Source organism: Lutra lutra, chromosome 3, assembly GCF_902655055.1.
Source record: "Lutra lutra chromosome 3, mLutLut1.2, whole genome shotgun sequence".
NCBI lineage: Eukaryota > Metazoa > Chordata > Mammalia > Carnivora > Mustelidae > Lutra > Lutra lutra.
Genome location: NC_062280.1, coordinates 118,360,174 through 118,381,462, shown reverse-complemented (window position 1 = coordinate 118,381,462; position 21,289 = coordinate 118,360,174). Strand labels below are relative to the sequence as shown.

The 21,289-nt window shown below is 43.8% G+C and overlaps 1 protein-coding gene across 2 annotated transcripts; it reads left to right on the top strand.

Annotated features, from left to right (window-relative positions):
* The first annotated feature begins 558 nt into the window (after positions 1–558).
* Positions 559–20,522, top strand: GJA3 (gap junction protein alpha 3). 2 transcript variants are annotated; one of them, XM_047723143.1, is made up of 2 exons: positions 559–1,001; positions 17,334–20,522. In XM_047723143.1, exon 2 carries the CDS (start codon positions 17,351–17,353, stop codon positions 18,686–18,688), a length of 1,338 nt encoding a protein of 445 aa, XP_047579099.1. In that variant the 5' UTR covers positions 559–1,001; positions 17,334–17,350; the 3' UTR covers positions 18,689–20,522. The 2 variants fall into 2 exon arrangements, with proteins under 2 accessions (XP_047579099.1, XP_047579098.1); XM_047723142.1 differs by lacking the exon at positions 559–1,001 and adding an exon at positions 1,372–1,538.
* The last annotated feature ends 767 nt before the right edge of the window (positions 20,523–21,289 follow it).

Sequence of the window (21,289 nt, the reverse complement as noted above, 5' to 3'; positions counted from 1 at the left end):
CATTTTCAGCTTCTAGAATGGCCAGCAAAATTCAGCCAACTAATATTGATTATTAACTATCTTGTCCAGGCCAAGACCCACGCTTAAACCCTGAGTATGCAAAAGCAAACCCTGAGGCGCAGAGGGAACTCAAGTGTCCACCGAAACGGAGTAACAGGTAGGGACTGGATTCCTTCCTTGCTAGGTGGCCTTTTGGAGTTGGCTTTCCTTTGAAGTGTGTGCAGTACCAACTCTGGGGAGGTAAGAAGATGTTAAAACCTTCACCCCAGTCTGGGCAAGCAGGCTAAACTTTGCCCTAGCATCTGGTCACTACTACCAATAAGAAGGAGTGACTTGCAGGAACACCTTCCCTGTCACCTCGGGCAGGGCCAAGTCTCAAGTGCATCGGAGCAAGGTCTTTAAAAACACACACACGCGCACACGCACAAAAGAATCCCTGTGACCGCCGGCTAAATTAAGTGTGTTTGACGGGAACCAGGCTCGCGGCCACTATTTATAGCTCCTCGGCTCCTTTCCCGGGACGCGCTCCAGCCTTTGCTCGGGCGTGGCCCTCGACAGCATCCACGCTGCGGCCCTGGCTCTTCTTTGGTCGATTCGGCCAGGTTACGTGGGAACCCCCTTTTCAGTGGCCTCAGCTGGCTGTCTAGAATCGCGTCCCCCAGCGGCGAAACTCAGGGAAGGGGGGACGGCAAGACGCCCCAACGCCCACGCGCGAACCACCCACCCTGCTCAGAAGAGCCCCCAGCGCTGCGGCTCGGCCCTGAAAGGACAGGCGGGAGCTGAATGGCCTGGCAGACGCACGTGCGCGCTAGGGGCACCCCTGGCGCCCTCAGGGCCTGAACCAGTGCCGCCCTTCGCTCGCCCTCGCCTTCCTCCCTTGCCGGCCTTGTGCTTTCAGTGGAGACAGACACGAGGCCCGCGGGAGCCCGGCGGCAGGAAAGAGCCCCAGGCTCCACATCCAGAGCAGGAGGGCGCTCCCGTGAATGGGGCGCGGGATGCAGGTGCGGGTGGGAAAGCCGGACGGTTGCAGGGTGACGGGTGCAAGTTCAAATGGGAATGAGTTTATGGTTGCGAGGTGAGAGGTGCAGGCGTGGTGTGACTGTATGTGTGGTGTGGTGCAGGTGCAGGCTGGCGGGAGGTGATGGGTATCTGCGGGTGCGAGGTGGGAAGCCGCTGCAGGTGGGTGTGCAGGATGGGGGACGAGCGGCGGTATGTGGGTGCGGGATGAGAATGAGGGGCGCAGTAGGGCGGCGGGGCGGGGGCCCTGCGCTGCGCCCTGGCACCGCCCCTGCGGGGCCCCCAGGCTGAGGTGGAGGCGGCGGGGGCGTGGCACGGCGGCACGAGCTGCTGCTTGGGGGTGCCGAGCGCTGTGCGCACTGGGGCCGCGGGGATGGCCGCCTGGTCGGGGAGGCCGGGCCCTTGCGCGGGGCGCACGCGTTAAGTTGCACCGCACGTGTTAGAGAAATTCTCCTTTTCAGAGCGGCCGGGAGCCCTGCTGGAGAAGGAGAGCACCCGCGTCGCCGCCGCGGCAGAGCGGGGTAAGCGCAGAGCCGGGCGCCCCAGAGGTCCAGGCGCTGGCGGCCGGGGACAGCCCCGGGGCGGAAGGACTGGCGGGACGCCGGCGCCTCCGACCTCCCCAGACGGGCTCGGGCGGGCCGGGGCGGAGCGAGCGGGAGCCAGAGCCCCGCTGCCTGTTTGCGGCTGCCGGCCTCTCAGAATTCTTTCGGGAATCTTTGGGAAAGTGGTGGGAGCGGCAGGGCTAGAGAGCGGGGCTCAGGAAACTTTCTGGAGAACTTTGGGAATAACTGATGTTTCTTTGCTCCTGGAGATCTCTGGGAGCGCCAGTTCTCTGCTGCGTAATGGCTTTCCTTCGTGGATGGCGGAGGGCTGGGTTGAAAATGTTTTCTTGATGGTATTTTCCCCCTTGAGTGGGGAAGCTGGAGTGGCTCTAAAACTTCAGATCTAAGGGATCTTAAGGACTGCTTAAATACTTGGACACTCTGAACAGATACCACAGCCGCAAGACACGGAGTTCAGCTGCTAGCGTTTAGCATCGCCACGCTTTCTACAGAGTCGTGTTGGTGTCTTTTAGGAGATGTTGGCTCGCCTACTTCTTTAAGGAAAAGTTTTGAAAGTTTTTCTTTTCTTTTCTTTTAAGAAACGCTTTAGTTGTAAGTACCACTTACAACTCCTTGACCTATATGCTTGTTATGGTGTGTTTAAGTATAAAGAATTTACAGAAGAGGGGAAAAACACTTACCTGCATTCTACAGTAATCCCTTCTTTTAGGGGCTGTTCTGACAGTAAATTGCAGCGACGCGGGTGTATTTGCCTTGCAGTCTCCTCTACACTCTAGTGAGCAGAATTCATCCCAGTTTACAGAGCTCTAAGTTCATGAATATCTGTGACTGGGACTTTAGGGACAAGTGGAGTTCCCCAGTTTTTACTTTACCAAGATACCGCCAAAACATGTCACTTAAAAATGGTTGTATAGAAACAGCTGAGACGTGAATTGTGCTTTGGTTTATATTACTCAAGAATTCAAATTGATGATTTATGATATGTACATCACTTCACTGACAGTCCATCAATGTCCTGTGAGATATATTGCAAAACAAATATTAAAAGATTAAAGCGGGAAAGGGGAGACTTATTTTCCAAGGGTCAGTGTGTTCAAAGTAAACAGCAGCTAATTTGGCACATATTCCACTGGCTCAGCAGTTTGATTCATGTTGAGATAAGCATCTCACAAGGGCAATGCACGTGTTCCTGTAGTGTAGAGTAATTCACAAAAACTACTACTATAACAAACTAAACAGTTATTTAGGTTAACCAGTTGATGTTAACAGGCTTAAAGCCATCTTAAGATAATCAAATGTAACAAAATTTCACTGTTTGCAAATAAGAAAAACAATAGTGACAGTTTCCTTGAATGTTACTTACATTTTAAGTTGTGTTCGTTTTCTTAACAAAAATAACTTTTACTATACGTTTGAGCCTTAAAAGTAATTGTGTATGTATCCCAGCCATTTTATAAAGTCTCATGTATGTAAAGAATTTAAACTATAATTAGTCTTCAGGTGTTACAATTACTTGAACATGCACCTAACACTGAATAAATAGAATGTATGTATTTTTAGGATTTTACCCCAGTATTGCTCATAAATACATGAGTAAACACATGGTTTTTGTACTGTACCAAATTACCAGAACATTCTAGACAGCAGAAAGGCCTTTGAGAAGTATTTCACCCTGTACAGACAGCATGGTTCTCTGTATTAAGAAACAGCCAAACTCATGATTAACATACAGTGGCCTTCTCTCTTTTGCTCCACTGTGTTGTAGCCATCACCAAGACTATATAACGCTTGTCTTACCATATTTTGATTCAGTTTGTTACAAGTCTGCCTCGCCCATAGATTGTGAATGAAACTCCTGAGCATAAGGACCATCTCTTAACTAGTAGCACCGTGCCCCACACATGATAGGTGTTTGATAAGTGCTTACTAAGTTGACATTTAGTAAAAACGTCTAATACATGTGATCATTAACAGCATACCTGTGTCTCTAAGAACAGTATGTTTTTGCCATTTCGATATAATGCATAAAGGGAATAAAATAGTGATAAAGTTTAATTATAATTTTCATTCTGACAGTGGTGGAAAATTCTTCATGATAATTAGGTTAGTACTCTACTGCTTTTTTAAAATCTTTGGTCTTCAGAAGTATGACTTCATGATAGTTGATGTAAACAGTTTCTGCACTCTGATCTTTTCTTTAATTTGAAGAATTAGTGGTTTGCTTTAAATTTACTGTTGACAAACTAATGATACTAAACATAAAAATCACATTTTTTTCATTCACACCACCTGATTGTCTCCACGAATTAACACTCATTCCACTCATGAAATTCCATTTCATATTAACCTCATAATGAATCTTTAATCTAGAACATAGAAGAGATTTCTGTGTTGTATACTAATAAAAGTGGGTTTGAACAAGAAAAGTGAAATTATATTTATACTATAGAAATTATTATTGCAAAAATAGAAAACATTTTGACAGATGTAATTTGTGTCAGTAATACAAATGGAAAAATAAAATATCATAATTATAAGGCTGTGAGGTTTTGTTCACTAAAACAAGAGTAAAGATAATAGCTGAATTTGCTTTAAAATGACATTGCCAATTTATTTGATGGAGTAACAGGACTGTTCTTAGCATGTCAATAATATTTAACAATTTTAGCCACTTTGGAATGGAAGAAAAAGAGCAAAAGCTTAAAATGGACTCTAACCCATGTTTCTAAACATACATTTTAATGTGTGGTAGAGCAATATAACTGAAAAGGCAGTTGTTGCCATCTCAACGTTCGGCCTGGTGCATAATCCCATGAAGTCACGCGGAAGGGGAAGGTACACTGGACCAAGAGTAAAAAGTCAGGAGTTTTCGTGCTGGCTTCAGCACTGTGGGCTTCGTAGCCTTCGGCAAATCACACTACCCTCTCGGGGCCTCCATATTCCCATATCCCCATCTGTAAAATGAAGAGGATAAACCAGACCACTTCTGAGGTTCTTTGAGCTCTAAAATGCTGTGATTCTATATTTCCTCCATGGATGAACAAGATTCTTGAAGGATGTAATTTGGATATAGGGGGAAATTACCTTTTAACTGACCAGACTATATGAAGTCAGCGCTTAGTAATACGATTCCCACAGCCTGGTCTGTGTTTTAGTCAAGATCCTGTTCAGAGCACTAATATGTGGAAGTACCCCTGTAATTTTCTTTATTGTTATTTACCCTTACTCCAAGCCACCTTTCAGGAAGTATTGGTAAATTGAATTTTACTTCAAGGGTAGTGACTTTTTTTTTTCATTATTCAGTTACTAAAATTTTGAGGACTAATGTTGAAACACATTAAAATCATTGCTAAATTACACCAAAATGTGTAAGTAAAATATTTAAATAAGTGAAAACTTCATGTGGTATTCTTAGGTCTTTCACAGAAGTTATTTTTAAAACTTTTAATGCCATTTAATAATTGGCAGGAGAAACTGGAGGACTCCACAGGGTAATGGAACAGGGGACACATTTGGAGGGTTTTAAAAGGAAGCCCAGTATGGCATGAATAGTATTGGAAGTTAGTCATGTTTCTAATTATACTCCAGACTATTTACATTTTTCTGTCAATTGAAGTGAAGCTCAACCAGCTGTTAATTTTCTAGCTTAATATTAGAACTCTAATTGTAGAAATGGTGACTTAATACTAATTTCTGGTAGGATTATTTATTTTATTCAAGTATTTCGAGAAGAAATACTGTGGATAAGAAGTTAAGGATATTTTTAATTTTGTAATTCTTAAATATAAAAATTGAAAAAAAAATCGAAGACATTTGTTTTAAACTAATATAGTTGTTTAAGTTGCTTCCAACTCAAAATTAGCTCTTACTTAGCTTTGCAGTTACACAATGTCAAAAACAAAAGAAAAACTGAGTTTTTCCCTTTGACTAAAGATGAGAAGTGTTAATGATATTTACTTTAGCCAAGTAAAGATTTAAAAGGCACGTGACTTTTTATAAACAATTTAAAATCCAACCCCCCCAAAGAAAATTAAAATTCCCACATGAGGGGCCCCTGGGTGGCTCAGTGGGTTAAATCCTCTGCCTTCGGCTCGGGTCATGGTCTCAGGGTCCTGGGATCGAGCCCCGCATCGGACTCTCTGCTCAGCAAGAAGCCTGCTCTCCTTCTCCCTCTGCCTGCCTCTCTGCCTACTTGTGATCTCTGTCTGTCAAATAAATAAATAAATTCTAAAAAAAAAATTCCCACAGGAAAGAGAAAATAGAGAGATAATAATAACACATGGATGGCAAGTGATTTCTATCCATTCTTATTTAGTAAGTAAAATAAGTTAGAATAAAAGTATAACTTAAGGTACACCTGACTGGCTCAGTCGGTGGAGTATGCAACTCTTAATCTTGGGGTTATAAGTTTGGGGCCCATGTTGGGTGTAGAGATAACTTGAAAAATAAAATCTAAAAAGAAAAACTATAATTTAAAACAATTTCATGTTTCTGGAGATTTGTTCTCTGACAATAAAAATATATGATTCTAACAGTGCTTTAAAATTATTGATAAAAAAGTTAGAAAATTAGTGTTTTATAATTTCATTAAATCAGTTTGTCTCTCTGAGAGACATCATCTGTATGAGAGTTATGTCTCCTGCCAGAGCATGAGATTACTGAAAAGTTAAGTAATAGAAACCCTGTGCTTTTCCATTTAAAATAAGGGATCCAGGATGCCTGGGTGGCTCAGTGGGTTAAGCCTCTGCCTTCGGCTCAGGTCATGATCTCAGGGACCTACCTGGGACCTAGCCCTGTGTCAGGCGGTCTGCTTAGCAGGGAGCCTGCTTCCCCCTCTCTCTCTGCCTGCCTCTCTGCCTACTGTGATCTCGCTCTCTGTCAAATAAATAAATAAAACCTTTTAAAAAAAATAGTAATAAAATAAGGAATCCCTTGAATCTGTACAGTAATAAACAATTTTACACTAAGATAAAGAATAATAATAAAGTATATATAATAAATATGTAGTAAATAATAAATTATATATAATAAATATATAGTAAATAATAAATTATATATGCATATTTTAGAATAATACTAGCAAATACTAAAATCACATTATCTATTTAAAAGACCCATGGAGGGGGCACCTGGGTGGCTCAGTTGGTTAAGCGTCTGCCTTTGGCTTAGGTTATGATCCCAGGGTCCTGGGTTCAAGCCCCATGTTGGGCTCCTAGCTCAGTAGGGAGCCTGCTTCTCCCTTTCCCTTTGCCCCTTCCCCTTGCTTATGCCCACTCTCACTATCTCTGTCTCAAATAAATAAATAAAATCCTCAAAAAATGTTTTAAAAATATTAAAGATCCGTAGGGACTTTCTGTAGATTTATTCTGTATACTATAAATATAGCATATGTGATAAGACATTGGAAAAAATAACAAAATAAACTTTCATTCTTTTTCAAGCATGTCAAAACTGGTTCTTTAGCTAAAGAAAACTAAGACTAATATTTTAAAAGCCTCAAATAAGATTTGGAACCAAACAAAAGATCTGTTGTTGCTTTTTCTTTTAAGATTTTATTTATTTATTTGACACAGAGAGAGATCACAAGTAGGCAGAGAGGCAGGCAGGGGTGGGGAAGCAGGCTCCCCACCCAGCAGAGAGCTTGATGCGGGGCTCAATCCCAGGACCCTGAGATCATGAGCTGAAAGCAGAGGCCCAACCCACTGAGCCACCCAGGTGCCCCCCAAATAAAGGATTCTAAGTACAAATACCATACAAAATCATAAGAAAATACCATGATTAATTTTCTGCCAGTAAATTTGAAACTTAGAAATAGAAAATTTTCTAAAATACATGAACTATCAAAATTCACTTAAATAGCAACCCAAATTATGCAAATAACAGTTAATGAAATTGAATTTATAATCTAGGCTGGCTTCCTCAAAAAGACATTAATCCCAAACTCTTATAGCAAAATCTTACATAAGCTTATTCAGAGAATTTTTAATTTTTCAGGCTAAAATAGCTTTCTTACCAAAATCCAATGGCAATGGTAGTACAAAAAATTGAGACCAATCTTAGGAATGAACAAACAATCCAAAATAAAGTAGTGGCAAATTGAATGTGATAGAATATTAAAAATAAAATCAGGACCAATAGGTTACTTCACCATCTAAAAATCACAATAGCAGGAAAAAAGTAATTTACTAAATCCAATACTCACTCGTGACTTAGGAAACAACAACCAACAAACCATTAACAAAGATTGGAAGAAAACTTCCTTGACCTAATAAAATTTGCAACATCATGCTTAATGATAAAACTTCAGAAGCATTCATGTTAAAGACAAAAATGAGAGAAGATATCACCAACTCTACATTGTGCTAGGAGTCCTGGCCAGTATAAGAATACAAGAAAAAGAAATAACAGGAATTAGAACAAGGGGAGGAAGAAACAAATCTGTCCTTAACAACAGATGATATGATTATGTGTTACTTGGAAAATCCAAAGGAATCTCCTATTTGAACTAGGAAGGCTTTCTAACAGATTGCTGGATACAAAGATCAATATATTAAAACAATGTTCCTAAGTACCAGTAATAATCAAAAGTTATAATGAAAAAAACTATTTGGAACAAAAAAAAAAACTAGAACAAGTATAAATTAGGAATCTATCTAACAAAAAAATGTGTAAATCTTTTAGGGACATTATCCTAAAGCACTGTTGAAAGGCATGAAGAAGGTCAACATCAGTGGATCAGTTGTGTTTATTGGTGGGGAAACTAGATTGTAAACAGCTAAATTTGATTTATCTATAAATATCATGCAATTCCAATTAAAATCAAGTCTCAGATTTTTGTGGAACTTGAAAAGCTCTACCTAAATTTCATATGGAAAAAATGAAAGGCCAGAAATTGTCTAGAAAATATAAAGAACAGAGTTGGGGGACTTGTCCTACCAGATACCAAGTATATCTAGAACTGTTGCCATTAGGTGGCCTGCTGGTTGGTGTGATCAGTCGTTGTCTTCTGGAGATGGAAAACAATGTCGCGTGTTGTTTAATCTGAAACTTCAGAGGTTCAATTTTTTTCCTCTTTCATGCTTGTCTATGTGGTTGAACTTTTCCCAATGCTGTGCCTCTGCATTGTTAAGTGACATTTGGGCCAGGTTTTAAAAGTCTAGTTCCCATCTTGCTCTTTAGTCTTAGAAGCTCAGACAAAGCTAAACATTGGAATTGATGTTGTAGAGTAAAAGAAGTGGTGATTTTTTGGTGATTTTTTTCTGATTTCTGATTCCTTTTTAAAGAGTCAGACCAGAATTATCGAAAAAGTGTGGTAAGTACATAATACCATGGGCTAGGTCCCGTGGCATCTGGAACGTACTGTCTTAAATGGGAGCACTTGAAAGAGGCAGGTAAAATGTAAAAGAAGCTAATGGAAAACAGCTTTCCACCTGCAAAGAAGAAAACTAGATAAGCCCTTTTTCATTGTATCATATTTGTGACTAGCTCAGCCTACCATGTTCTTTTAATATTTATGCCAAGTCAGGAATGGCAAAAAAAAAAAAAAGTTAGCATTTGAGCTATATGCTGCCTCATCCCAAACCCCAGCAGACGTTACTAATGGAACATAGAACTCTTTCTGGCTGAGCCTATACGTGACTCAAAATCCTACTCAACAATGTTCATAGCAATCACAAACAGGCAAAAAATTAGTTTGCCTAGCCATACTCCATGTTGTATTACCTCTAATTTACTGACCAAGTAACAATGTTTTCAGTGTCAAAATATTGGTACAAAAGAGAATCAAGCAGAATACAAATGATACATTTTGGGTGTTATTCCAAACTAAGAGTTAAATTTCCTAATAAGCAGATCTTTTGCAAGTTTCTCCTTCTGTATTCAACCTGCAGATGCTGGAGTGCCCCAGGGCGTGGTCTTCAGCCTCCTTGTCCTTCTCCCCTGCCCTTAGATAATCTCAGTCCAGTCTCAGGGTTTGATGATGACTCCCAAATGTTTATCTCCAGCTTTAACAGTTTACACGTCTAATAGGTGTCTCAAACTTAACATTTTCAGAATAGAACTCGTGATTCCCACGCCTTTCTCAAACCTGTACCTGCTCTGGTTTCCCCGTCTTGGTAAATGGCAGTTCCCTTCCTCCTGTTCCGGGCAGAAACCTTGGCATCTCCTGAGTGCTACCCCAACCCTTGACCTGTCAGCACATCGTGCTGGACCTACCTTCAGAATCTGTGCAGACTCAACTATTTGTCATCACTGTCACTTTTCTGGATTATAGTACAGTGTCCTCACCAGACCCTCTGCTTTTACCCTTGCCCACAGCCCCCTTTACCCCATGCCTGTTCCCAACACAACAACCAGAGGGAATCTGTGAGGATGTAAGTCAGATTGTGTCACTTTTCTGTTCCAGCCCTCCAGTACATTCTTATCTCACTTGGAGTATAAGCCAAAGTCTGTCTGCTGTGATCTGTCCACCTCCCCACTTCCTCTTTGACCTGCTCATCTGCCTGTCTACTCCTGGCTGGCTTTGCTTCCCCCATACTGTCCTCGCCTTCCGCAGCACATCAGGTTTGCTCCCGGCTGGAAGCCTTGCTCTGCCTGAAATGTTTGTCCCTCCTTTCTGAGGCCCAGCTCTTTACTCGGATGTCACCCTCTCAGGGAGGCCCGCAGTCCTCAGCAGCCCCTGTACTTCCCTCTGTGCTGCCCCGCAGCACTCTGTCTGCCCACAGCACTCAGCGTCTGACATCTCTTACTTCTCTTCTGTCCACTGTCTTTCCCAGATCAGACAGCACTCCTCTGCTTTGCTCAGCGCTGAATGCCTCCCACGTAGTAGCTTTCACTCAGTCCTCACCGCGTGGCCACAACTTGTACATAGATAGGTCTGGCTGGGCAAGGAATTCGGGGAGCCCAGTCCCTTTCTCATCCTCTCTGTTCCCTAGTTATCAAACCTTTTTTCTTCTTAGGAGCGCAAGTCCTGCCCTGGCCTGAGAAGAAGACCTCTGGCTTGACCTCACTGAGAAGAGTCTTGTCATCACTTTGGAGAGCGCTCGTCCTACACCTGCCTTCTCAGCCCCTCTCCCGCCCTTTTGCCCCTTCCTGGTGCTGAGCAGGCTGACTGTCCCTCCACCCTCCTGTCCCCATGACTCCACCACTTTGATGCCAAACATCCCCAGCCCTCCCTATCTCAGAAATGCCTCCTCTCAGCCTTATTCCCCCACTTTTTACCCATTTTGCATCTCTCCTTCCTTTAAGTTCTAGACTTATTGAACAAATGCTCTCCATACCATGTCTCCATTTTTCTCCCACATTCTGCCTCTTTAACCACGGGCCTGGACTTTTGTTTCTGCCCCAGAGCTCCCACTGGACTGAGCATTTAAAGACCAACAGTGGCTTTCTTGGGAGATCAAAGGGCCTTTTTTTTATGTCCATCCATCTGAACACGCCAAAGATTGTTGACACTGTTAGTCACCTCCTTCTTCAAAGCCCTCCTTTGGCTTCCTCACTTCTGTGTTGCCCTAGTTCTCCAGTCTTGTTGGCCGCTCTCAGAGAATATGCCTTCTGATGTGAACAGTATTCCCAGCAGGTGAGGGGGATTCTGCTGCTTCTTGGGAAAATTAAAATGTAAAAATTCAATCTTAGTAGCTCAGGCAAAGCTAATGTTGGGATCAATTCCATAAAGAAGAAAGGGTCTTCTCTTTTGATGTTATTTGATATTATTTTGATAACAAAATAAATACAACAGCCCAAACAATATGAACCTGTCTGCCTCCCCTGAGGAATGCCCCTTCCCTCCACACTATCTGGGGGTTGCTGCTGTCTGTCATTGCTTAGTCTTGGGCTCTTACTCACTTGGTCAGTCCTGCCATCCTTCACCAAAGCACCGGCTGCACACACTGTGTGCAGTGAGGCCTTTCCCGCACTATTCTTCCTCTGTTTCACTGGATTTTCCATGAATTCTGTCCTTGGTGCTTTCTTTGCTCTACCATCTTCACACAGGAGAGGTGGAGGTACACTGTGGACCCTCTGCCCAGCCTTCTCTACTTCCATGCCTCCAGCTTCCTCCTGGACAGTTTCACTCATATCTCCCACCACTACTTTTGATTCATACAGTCACAAAACCAGAGTATTCATCTTTTCTTCCAATCCCATATTAACAGGCCTCCCAAATGTTTTTCTCTTCAAATGGCCCCCTGGTTTTCCCACTCAGGCTCAGAAATAGGAGGCTTGTCTTTAATCCGTGCCTCTCTCTTTCAGTCTCTGACTAGGCAGACTCTACATTCTGCTTTATTTTTGTCTCCAGACTGTGTCTCCTTTCTGTCCTTCCTTTTTCCATTCACCCCTGCTGTAATCTAGCTGGGGCCTTCAGCACTCACTCAGAGATTACCACTCTTCCTGAGTCCTTGTTAGAGGGACCCTTTCTTTTCTGAACAGCACTTTCAGCATATTTCTCTGCTCTTGATGTCTTTTCATTCATTTGTCCCACCAGTGTTTATTGAGCGCCTTTTATGTTCAGAGTGCAGCCTGTCTAGCTCTTCTGGGCAGAAGCAGCCATTTAAACTCACTGCTCTAATACAAGGCCCCTGTTTCAGCCATGCCAGATCACACTGCCATGGGAATGCCATTCTGGCCTTGAAATTCACTCCCATCCCTCTTCCCCTATCCAAAACCCCTCTCCCAAACCCAGCTCAAATGTCACCCTTCCCTGGCTAGCTTTCCCTGGATACGTGTTCTGGTATTAATATCTCTTTTCTCTGGAATCCCTCTGCACCCACATAGCTCCCCATTTTCCTGAAGTTTCCTATCTCCACAAATAGATTTCAAGATAGAGGTCATGTTTTTACCTCCACTCTATTCAACAGAATGTGCAGCCCAGAGTTGAGCACAAGATTGTAACTGGACAAACAGCCATTGATGGATCTGAAGGGACACTCAGCATATCCTGAAGGCCAAGGGGAAACTGTATAACTTTGAGAGGGAAAGTATAACTCTCAGAAGAACATGGAAGCAGCCACATAAACTATACAATGTAAGATCTTGTTTTGCAGTAATGTCGGAATCTAAGTTTTCATTGAAATCAAAGTAAAAACCAGTTAAATGTCATCTCGTGGAGATTCATATCACATCCAAGTAATATAGAATCCCACTACCACTGAGGTAGACCAGTTCTCTAAAAAGTGCTCAGTATTGTAGCTGTGGTGCTCTATAAGTAGTTCACATGCACCTTACAAGTTAAGCACTCCCAGTGTGAGCTTTCAGGAACTGCTCTAATTTTGTCCTGAAATGACCCTGTACATTGACAATAAGAATAAATCCATTTTTCTTTTTCAAGCAGAAAGATATTTCATTCAGTCACCGTGTTTGTCTCACTTGATGTCAGCCCAAAGTGGATCACGGGGTCCCCTGTGTTGTCTGTTTGTACTTAGCCAGCAGAGCTTTGCTGTTCTGGGTGTGCTTCACTCCTCCCCTGTCATTTTCTCACGAAATTGGTCTTAGGGATATGATTAAAAAGTGAGATTGATAAAACATCTCTAGAACATCTGTGTGGTGTCTGGAGCAGACTTGGATGGCTCTGAAGAGAGGTGGATGTCGCTTCTGCTTTGGAGGCTCTGATTTTGATCTGATCTCGACCCATACTGCTAGCCTTCCCATAGATGGTTCGGTCCTCTGGTTAGTTTTTTTCTTCATTCATTCATACATTTCCAAAACAAAACCCAAACTGTGGGGTGCCTGGCTGGCTCTGTCGGTTAAGCTGGGTCATGATCCCAGGGTCCTGGGATGGAGCTGTATCCAGCTCCTTGCTCAGGGGGAGCCTGCTTCTCCCTCTGCCTCTGCCTGCTGCTCCCCCTCCTTGTGTACTCTCTCTCCCTCTCTCTTTCTCCCTATCAAATAAATAAAGAAAATCTTTAAAAAAAATAATAATAAACCCAAAGTGTGAAGTGTAATAGTAATAAGACTCAGCAGTGAGTGACGGGATACAAACAGCCTGGTCCTTGCTTTGGGAGAAACTGGTAGACTGCCCATGGCAGGAGAATCCAATTTATGCTCTGTGCCATCAGTGATAACCATTGTCAGGGTTCGTGTTGCATCTCGGAGATCCCAGGACCATTCTCCTCTAACATTGGGCCAATAATGTTACATGTACTGTATTTGTCTTTTGTGTGCTTATCAAGAGGTCTATGGAGAAGAAACCATAATTAAGGAATAATGAGAGGAATCAGACTTTTTCAAAAACTAGAACTTTGAAACATGAAAGTCATGGTCATTAATCCTTTATGATGATAAACATGATGAAAATGCGAAGGAATAGGAAAAGAAATGAAAATCATCCAGTTCTAGAAACACTGTGGTTAACATTTCGGTATCATTTTTGCTCTTCCTTTTGCATAGATGAATGTGTAATATGTGTGGTATCAGACTAGAGTTTTGTATTAGGCTTTTGTCATTTATCATTACAGCATGAATATCTCTTCATGTCATTGACAATCTTAAAAATTATACCTAGCGAATACCTTGTATTTCAGTAGTTATGAATGTTATTTTGGTAGTTATGAATGAACCATAGCTTTTCATTTATGCCTGTCTTTATTGTATAAAGAATTAAAGGGAGTGTATCAGTTAGGAATTCTTTTGTCTATAGGCCATAGAAAACCTAACTTAAACAAATAGAGTTCTTTCCTTCACATAAATCTGGAGATTGCTGTTGGGGGTGATCCAGCAGGTCCATAATGTCACAACAGGTGCCTTGGACTTTCTTGACCATTCCCTCACACTTATTGACACATGCTTGCAAGGGGACTGCCCAGCTCCAGGCATTACATCTGTAATCACTATGGGAAGAAGGGGGAAGGGACAGCAAAGGTAGCATCTGCCCTTTTATTAGGAAACCAAAATCTTTCCCAGAAGCTCCCCAAGCCAACTTCTTACACCTCCTTGGATATAACAGAAAGAAGTAGGAAAGCAAGCATTTCCCTTCCCAGTCACATTGGAGGCAGGCAAGGGAGAGGAAGACTGGGAGTAGGATCTGGGTTAAGCCAGATTCTGGTGTCAGCCTTGGGCACTATTATGTATTTAACTTGTCGTCCTTTAGTGGACACTTCTGTTTCCAATTATTCCTTCTTATAAGTAATTCCCAGTAAATATCCATGTTCATCCATTCATCAAAATCTGTGATTATTTCCTTGGTATGATGTTACAGGAGTAGAACTACAGGTTATAGATATCATGGCTTTTATATCTCTTCATACACATTACTAAGCTCCTTTCCAAGAAAAGTCTTCCAGTGCATGCTACCACACAGAGCATGAGCCATGGGCATCCCCATTTCGGACATACTCTTAGTCATCCCATCTTTAGGACTTACTGAGTCTCAGCAACTACCAGAGTACCAGCTAAGTATGTGGATGGTGACACATCGTGTTTCTGTGGTTGCAATCAGAGGTCATGATGGAAATTGAAGGGTATCTATCTGAAAGTGTTTTGCAGCACCCAGACCTAAAGAACCTAAAGAACTCTGGAGAGGTTGAGCCAGCAAAGAAGATGCCACAGGCAGCTGCCCTACCCTCCTCATCTGATTTACTAGTTGCATAAATACTTACTTAGCCCCATGTTTCTCAACAGGTGCAGAATGGGCATTTGGGGAGGGCTGGGTCTTTACTGTGAAAAATTTCCTTTTTTGCCTCCCTGGCCCTGCAGGGAAATGGCAGCAACACTTTCAGCCTCTGTGAGAAGCGGACCCGCCTCATGGTGTTATGGGCTACCAGGCTTATGGGGAGAACCTACCAGGCATGTTGCTTTGACTCCTTTTCAGCACATTGTGCTGTGCTCAACAAGACTGGGAAGGTAGCAGGAAGAAGTATTAAGTATTAAGTATTTAAGTATTAAGTATTTCCCCCACACCGATCTTTTCTTAGAGATTTCCAGAAATGCACATTGCCCAACTGTTCTGCCTGCAGACATCAAGGAGGAAAGGCTACACATGCAAACCCCAAGCTCAAAACTAGAGTAAAGGAGAAAGTTCACAAGAAGTGAAGGTGGTTAAAGGTGGTTTTCTATAGAAACTGAGAAGTCTGTGGTTGCCTAGGGACAGCAAGGAGAGAGGATGTTAGAAGGTGTGGGAGGATGGAAAGAACCTCCTGGAATGTAAAGGGAGCAAGAGTCATTAAGCCAGGGCCATGATAAGGGGGAAGAGAAAACACAGGGCCCCCGTGTTAGCCTGAGTTGGCCACTCTTGAAGGGAGAGTGGAGGTAAGTGACAGGTCAATAGGCCAGTCCCTGGATTGGGGCCAAGTTTAAAGTTGAAGAGCTAGCACGTGCAAAGTCCCAGGGACCACAGAAAGTTTGGTATCACCAGAGTGTTGGTTCAGGGACTGATGGGTGGTCCACACTTTGCAAGCCTTTTGTCTTATGCCCCAGAGGAAAATCTCCAGCAGATTGAAGGGAGGGGCCGGGGCTAGGGGCAGAGATGCCAGTTAGGGACCCCGTGACTGTCTAAGGAGGAGCTGGGTTGAGGAGAAGCAGGATGTAACCTAGTATGTAACACCTGATATCCTTCATGGAAGAGTGCGTTGTTTCATGTTCAGTAATTAAGTTTCTAAATTAAAATATTTTACCTGCCAAGAACATGCCAAATAGAACAGATACCAGTCACAATATAGGACAAGGAGGCTGGTGGGATATGTAAATGGTAATATTTTTCTAAAGACCTCAAATGACCAAAACAAAGGCTTGAAAGTTTATTCTAGGAGAGGGTTAACAGTTGTCTTTTCTTTAGATCATGGTGAATAAAGTTTTGTTTTGTTTATCTGCCTTTGAACTAATTCATAAAAGTTAATATTTTTAAACATTTTAAAATTCAAAAAGAGTGTTCTTTAAGGCTGCCGGAACTTGTACATACACTTACAGCTTGGGCCGCTTTCCTTAGCGAAGAATGAGAGAACAGAGCTCTTTTGGCTTTAGCTGGAAGCATTTGGCCTGTTTAGCAGTAGCGACAGGGAGGACACCTGTAATCTTGGTCCCCTATGTCTGCGGAACACTGCTACCTTCCCAGAGGAGGCCTGCGGGCCCTCCCTCCACCTAGGATGCAGCTCACTGCACTCGACCAAATGACCATCGTCCCATCTTACAGACTGAGCCGCGGACTCCTGCCTGGGGACGTGCAGTGAATTAACCATGTATGGAACATTTGCAAAGTGAAAAAAGAAAATAAATAATAGGTAGTAGGTTAATGTGTGGTAGAAGTTATGAATTCATCAGGGGGAGAGTTGCTGTAATCTCACAGGAACAGAAAGGGCGAGGTTAGTAAAGGACCCAAGCTGTGTACCTCACAGCACCAGAGCTGCCTTGGAGACTGGGCCCTGGAAGAGAGCAGGATGGGGTTAGAAGCCAGGGGAGAGTTACTTTCTCCTCAGGCAAGTCATCTCCCTTTGGAGCTCTAGTTTCCTCATTGCTGAAGTGAGGGCTTAAGTCGCTCTTGGACATCTCCTTGGTGTCACCGCTTGTGTCCTCTAACAGTAGTTCCGTGTTATGCGGACACTGAGGGCGTTTATGTAACCCTGCTCAGCGCGATGATGGACGCACACACACACGCGCACACTCATGCTGTAGAAAGCTCTGCAGCGCCTCCCTCGTTTGGAAGTGGGACTACAGCTCCCCCCGCAGCGATATTCCAGCGCCATCTGCCGAGGCCTGCCCCTAGGGGTGTTTGGACCCTACAGCTTGCCAACCTTAGGCTTCCTATTAACCAGCGATGTTCCCTTGCAGGTTAGCACTCTGAAGCAATGGGCGACTGGAGCTTTCTGGGGAGACTATTAGAGAACGCACAGGAGCACTCCACGGTCATTGGCAAGGTTTGGCTGACGGTCCTGTTCATCTTCAGGATCCTGGTACTGGGCGCCGCAGCCGAGGAGGTGTGGGGAGACGAACAGTCGGACTTCATGTGCAACACGCAGCAGCCCGGCTGTGAGAACGTCTGCTACGACAAAGCCTTCCCCATCTCCCACATCCGCTTCTGGGTGCTACAGATCATCTTTGTGTCCACGCCCACCCTCATCTACCTGGGCCATGTGCTGCACATAGTGCGCATGGAAGAGAAGAAGAAAGAGCGGGAGGAAGAGCTGCTGAAGGGCGACGGGCCGGCTGCACGCTGTGGGTCGGGTGGCCACGGCCAGAAGGACAAGCCACCGGTGAGGGATGACCGGGGCAAGATCCGAATCGCCGGGGCCCTGCTCCGGACCTACGTCTTCAACATCATCTTCAAGACGCTGTTCGAAGTGGGCTTCATCGCTGGGCAGTACTTTCTGTACGGCTTTGAGCTGAAGCCACTGTACCGCTGTGACCGGTGGCCCTGCCCCAACACGGTGGACTGCTTCATCTCCAGGCCCACGGAGAAGACCATATTCATCATCTTCATGCTGGCAGTGGCCTGCGTGTCCCTCTTACTCAACATGCTGGAGATCTACCACCTGGGCTGGAAGAAGCTTAAACAAGGAATGACCAACTATCGCTCAGACACCCCTGAATCCAGGGTGGGGGCCACAAAACCTGGGGGTGTAAGCCCACTCCTTCTCCCCTCCCACTCGGCCCCGCCCACGGTTACCATCGGATTCCCGCCTTACTATGCTCACTCTGCCTCTTCTCTGGGACAGGCCACAGGGGCGGGCTACCCCAGGGCTCCTCCACCAGCAACAGACTTTGACATGGCAGCCCTGTCCGAGGTCCCTGGGAAGGACCACCCTGCCAAGTTCTACAATGGCAACCACCACCTGCTAATGACAGAACAGAACTGGGCCAACCAGGAGGCTGAGCAGCAGACTTCTGCTAGGAAGGCCTCCCTTCCAGCTTCGGGTTCTGCATCCCTGAGCCCTACAGGCAGCACCAAGGAGCTCCCTCAGGAGGGTGGTGTGGGAAGCAGTGCACCTGGCCTGTTGGAGAATGGGAACGGCAGCAGCTTGGGAGAGAGCAAATTGGAAGTGACTCCCGATGATGGGGAGGAGCAGCCAGTGACCACCACAGTGGAGATGCACGTGCCTCCCTTGCTCCCGGCAGACCCCGGACGATCAAGCAAGGCTAGTAAGTCCAGTGGCGGTCGGGCCAGACCCAATGACTTGGCCATCTAGTGGTGGTCTCTCCAGACAGCTTTATAATAACCTCTTTTCTAGCAACCAAAAACCAAAGTGCAGTTCCAGTCTGCAGGTAGAGAAAGCCTGGAGTGAGAGAGCTCTGGAGTGGAGGAAGGGAAGATCAACCGGAAGATAGCAGGCTTCTGTGTGTCCATGCTTGCTGTTCTTAACACTGTGAGGTAGAGTGGAGAGAACGTCCACGTTTGCTGAGATGAGGAGGTAGGGGCAAAGTGGGTGCAGGGGCTGTTTGACCTTTAAAGATATTCCCAACAATCCAAGAGTCCAGCAACCTGGGCCACCTTTGCAGGTGCTGCTGCCCAGCCTTGGGCTCCTGCTGTCTCTGTGGATAACTGTTCTGCTGTGGTAAAGCAACAGGTGTCTGCAGTCACTTCAGCTCGGGGCAATTGGGTTTTCCATTCCTATTCTCTCCAGAGCCTCTGGGCTGCCCAGAAAGTCATAGACACACTTAGCACTATCTCTGTTTGATACCTTGAACTTAGAGTCGAACTTCATTTGGGATATTTGCCAAACTGCACTAAAAAAAGATTTAGAGCAAGTCCATATAGTGTCATTTGAGTTTCTGAAATTGCCTGTGAAGCCCAGGATATCAAACTGTATGCTTCGTGACAAGTGACAATGAGCAGCTACCCTCCAGAGGCACAATCAGTGCAGGCGAGAGCCACAGAGGTTGTTGGTAAGAAAGCAGGGAGAAATGCAGCAACACTTGAGATAATTTTTAAACAGCTGAGGAAATTGAAATGAAAGTGTGGCAGGTATGCCTTAGGTATTTATTTTTAAAATGGTATTTTGTGCTTTGATCTGAATTGTACAGGAATGCCTATCTTCCCCCACTTTCTTTCAGAAGAAATGAAAGAAAAATAGTACTATTAAAATGAATACTGACCAAGGGACTGCTAATTTGTCCCATTACATACTAGTAAAAATTTGAACTTTTTTTTAAAAGAAATTCTTTGACCTTATGAGTCAGCTAATTGCTATGCAAATGTACCATTAAAAAATAATAAAGGAAGGATAAATTTAAGTGCATTTCAAGTACTTCAAGTTGTGAAGTTTTTGAATGGAAGGTTAAAAGTTAACTACTCTTGCCAGAAAAATTATTTATACAGATGAATCAATGACCTACATTTTTTTTAACAGTACAAAATAAAAGTCTTTGAGTTTTCTAACCATTCTTTGTGGGCAGCCTGTTTGCTTTCTAAAGTGTAAATAAAAGTATCTGGGTTTTACTTCCTGTGTAAGTGCATGTGCTGATTTCGGACGTGTGCCCCATTTGTCACCCACGCGGATTGCTGCACTGACAGCGAAGGCTCTTTCTCTGCATGGGTGTGGCTGGAACGTGGCAGAATTTTCTGTACTGCACACCCTGCTGTTGTGTCTGAGTCGCCGTTTGTTAGAAAACCGATGAACAGTGGTAATGCTGAGCCCGGTCCTTCTCACACTCCAACTTCCACTGAGTGCTGTCAGCCCTTATTCAGCAAAACACCAAACACTTGCCAATTTGATTCATTCCTTTGTGTAAATCAACACCAATTTCCCGATGACTTATCTGGGGTTACACTCCAAAACATACTTTGTGTTTTATATGGTAAAGAGTGACCCACTAGCAACCTGATGAGAAGACTGCAATTCCCATTCTCAGATAAATGTGTGCAACTAGTTCATTAGAGCCTTATGCTTGCTGCAGAATGAACTTAGATAATCTCCTCAGCTTGAAAGATGCCAGCTTCCCATAAATATCCTTTAGGCTTTTCTCAAACAGATTTGAGCATTACAGAAAATTATTTGAGTGGCTATTTTCTCAATTCCCCCCAGGCTAGGACATAACTCATGCCACTGTAGGTTGCAGAGGAGAAAAGATTGATCATCACCTACAGTGGATGCCTTAGGCTTCATGCAGCAGGACCTAGTTCTCTGGGGTGAGAAGGGCCGCCAACAAATCTTAGTTTGAAAAGCATTCTGATTAAAAAAAAAAAAATAGCTTTGGTCACAATTCAGTTAACAGACAGCCAAAGTGGATGTGAACACAGGTCCTTTAGGTTCTCCCATGATAAATGTTAATAGTAAGCTTCTGATTTACCCACAATTTGATTTTGACTGGGGTTGAAGATGAGTGTGAGAGCTATAATTACATTTAGTTTTTACATTTTAAAATCGGATTTTATCCACCCCATGTTGATGAAGACGCCAATATTGTGAATTGACCATAGTCTAGTTGGCCTGTGTAGTGCATGGGTGTAGTGTGAAATTTGATTCACCTCCTTGAAAACCACTCATTTATAAAGAAGTAAAATTCTGTGATAAAACAGTGCCCGTAGTATTTTTTCAGAGTAGTGTTCTGATTTCAATTCATGTAAAAAATGAAAGCAGGTGTTCCACTGTGTTGCTATTTGAAGTATCCATGACTCTGAAGTCTAGGGTCCTTCTCCCTCACAGGGATGTAGGAGTGTGAAAGGGTGCTATTTAGCCAGTCACTGAAAGCATTAGGATGTGCAACAAAAGTAGACATCACCTCTCCCTATGGTCAAGATTCTAGATATGTTTTTTCTTTCGCCTGTTAATTATTTGAAAATCTCACTG

Bases quoted from the DNA above. Each gene is read 5' to 3' on its own strand.
- GJA3 (XM_047723143.1), top strand. From the start codon at position 17,351: ATGGGCGACTGGAGCTTTCTGGGGAGACTATTAGAGAACGCACAGGAG.